Here is a 1,598-nt window from a genome sequence, read left to right as displayed (position 1 = left end):
GCAGAAAGCTCATTCAGCAATACAAGTCATTTTTGCAGTGAATCAGGACTCTGTTTTTTGCTCCCCCCAATTAGTTACACTGTTTGCGGCCGATATGGACCGGGGGGATGGACCTCGGGGATGGACCGGGGGGAATGACCGGGGGAATGATTAAAGCAATTCAAGACCCTTTTAATGTACATATGGACATGTAGAAACTGTATTAAGATGCAACTGAAAAAATGGGAATTGTTACAAGGAAACCACAGACATGTAGAGTATTTTGGACCTGTTCACAGATCCAAAAGGAGGATCTTTGGATGGGTGTTTTTATTATCCTCTCAAATACAGGGTAGTATTATATTATTGATCCTAAACCTTATATAACTATAATTGAGTCTGACTCTCCTCAGATTGAAAAACACTGTTTTATCATGTCAGAAATACTGGCTGGAGGATCTCAAACCTAAATGCCTAAAGCTTTCAGGGCACAACCAAAACTTTTACAAGATTTAGCAACCTTTTTTTCTCTCTCTTTTTCTTTCTTTTATTTTCCCTTGATGTTATAAAGTATTTGTGTATGCAACAGATGTAGCCTGGTGTTAATGTTTATATACATATATAATAAGTGAGTTTGAGAAACTGGCTTGCCAGCTGGTTTATATCAATAAACAATTTGAATTCTAAACTTTGTGTACTTTGTCCTTAATTATTTAAAACAATTATTTAAAACTTGGAAATCCACCTACAGTTTCCTGCACTTATGTATTATCAAACGCACTGTGTGTCTTAGGGGAGTAGTTCTAATCCCTCCGGGAGCAACAACAGCTACTAGAAAGTAGCAAAGAACAGCAGGATGTGTAGGGAGTTACTTTCTGCCCAGCAAACTGCACTTGAACGTAGGGGTCCACCAGGTCTCTGTTCTCTCCTATGAAGGCCTTTTTCACATTAGCCATGATGCTGGTGTTCATTTTAGGAAGTCCCTCGGCGCGGTAGATCTTCACATAAAACCTTGCCCACTGCCTCTCTGCTGGGATGCCCTCTGGGAGCAGAAGGTTCCTGGAAGACAGACGACAGCACAACCTCTCATTGCGACACAGGACTGTGACTGAGTTATTGATTACAGCTAATATATACAGTATAGATTTATTATAAGAGTTACTACAACATTTTATGTCTAAATGGAAGAAATTGAGCAGTGAAAACTAAATGCTGTTCAAATTTCAGCCTATAACCTATTATTAACACACACATATACTGTGCTGCAGCTTGTTGAAAACTGTACATATTCTACTCTCCACTGCAAAAAATTTTAAATTTTCAAAATCAATTCAATCTGATCATTTACAACTAATCACCCCTCTATGTCGTCTTCATCAGTCTCGTTGGCCTTGTGTGGAGTCTTGATGTTGTCACCCTTTCCGACCACAGCAATGTCACACTTTATATATCCTTTGCATCCAGCCGTGATATCGTCAGGATCAGACAGGATGGCCCACTTGTGGTAGAACTGGTGTTCTGGGATAGATGTCAATCAATCAATCAATCAATCAATCAATCAATCAATCAATCAATCAATCAATCAATCAATGAAGCAACCAAACAACAGTTTTTATTTA

The 1,598-nt window shown here is 38.8% G+C and overlaps 1 protein-coding gene across 1 annotated transcript; it reads right to left on the bottom strand.

Annotated features, from left to right (window-relative positions):
- Positions 1 to 851: 851 nt before the first annotated feature.
- On the bottom strand, positions 852 to 1,497 carry LOC111668557 (otoferlin-like; the record flags this gene model as incomplete). Its single annotated transcript, XM_023424623.1, has 2 exons — positions 852 to 1,038; positions 1,338 to 1,497. Coding segments are annotated over 2 exons (347 nt in total), but the record flags the coding sequence as incomplete, so codon positions are not given.
- Positions 1,498 to 1,598: the final 101 nt, after the last annotated feature.

Source organism: Seriola lalandi, unplaced genomic scaffold (genome assembly GCF_002814215.2).
Source record: "Seriola lalandi dorsalis isolate HSWRI2012SDOR001 ecotype SW California unplaced genomic scaffold, Sedor1 jcf7180002004136, whole genome shotgun sequence".
NCBI lineage: Eukaryota > Metazoa > Chordata > Actinopteri > Carangiformes > Carangidae > Seriola > Seriola lalandi.
The sequence above is the reverse complement of the archived record's forward strand: the minus strand, read 5'-3'. Positions and strand labels throughout refer to the sequence as shown.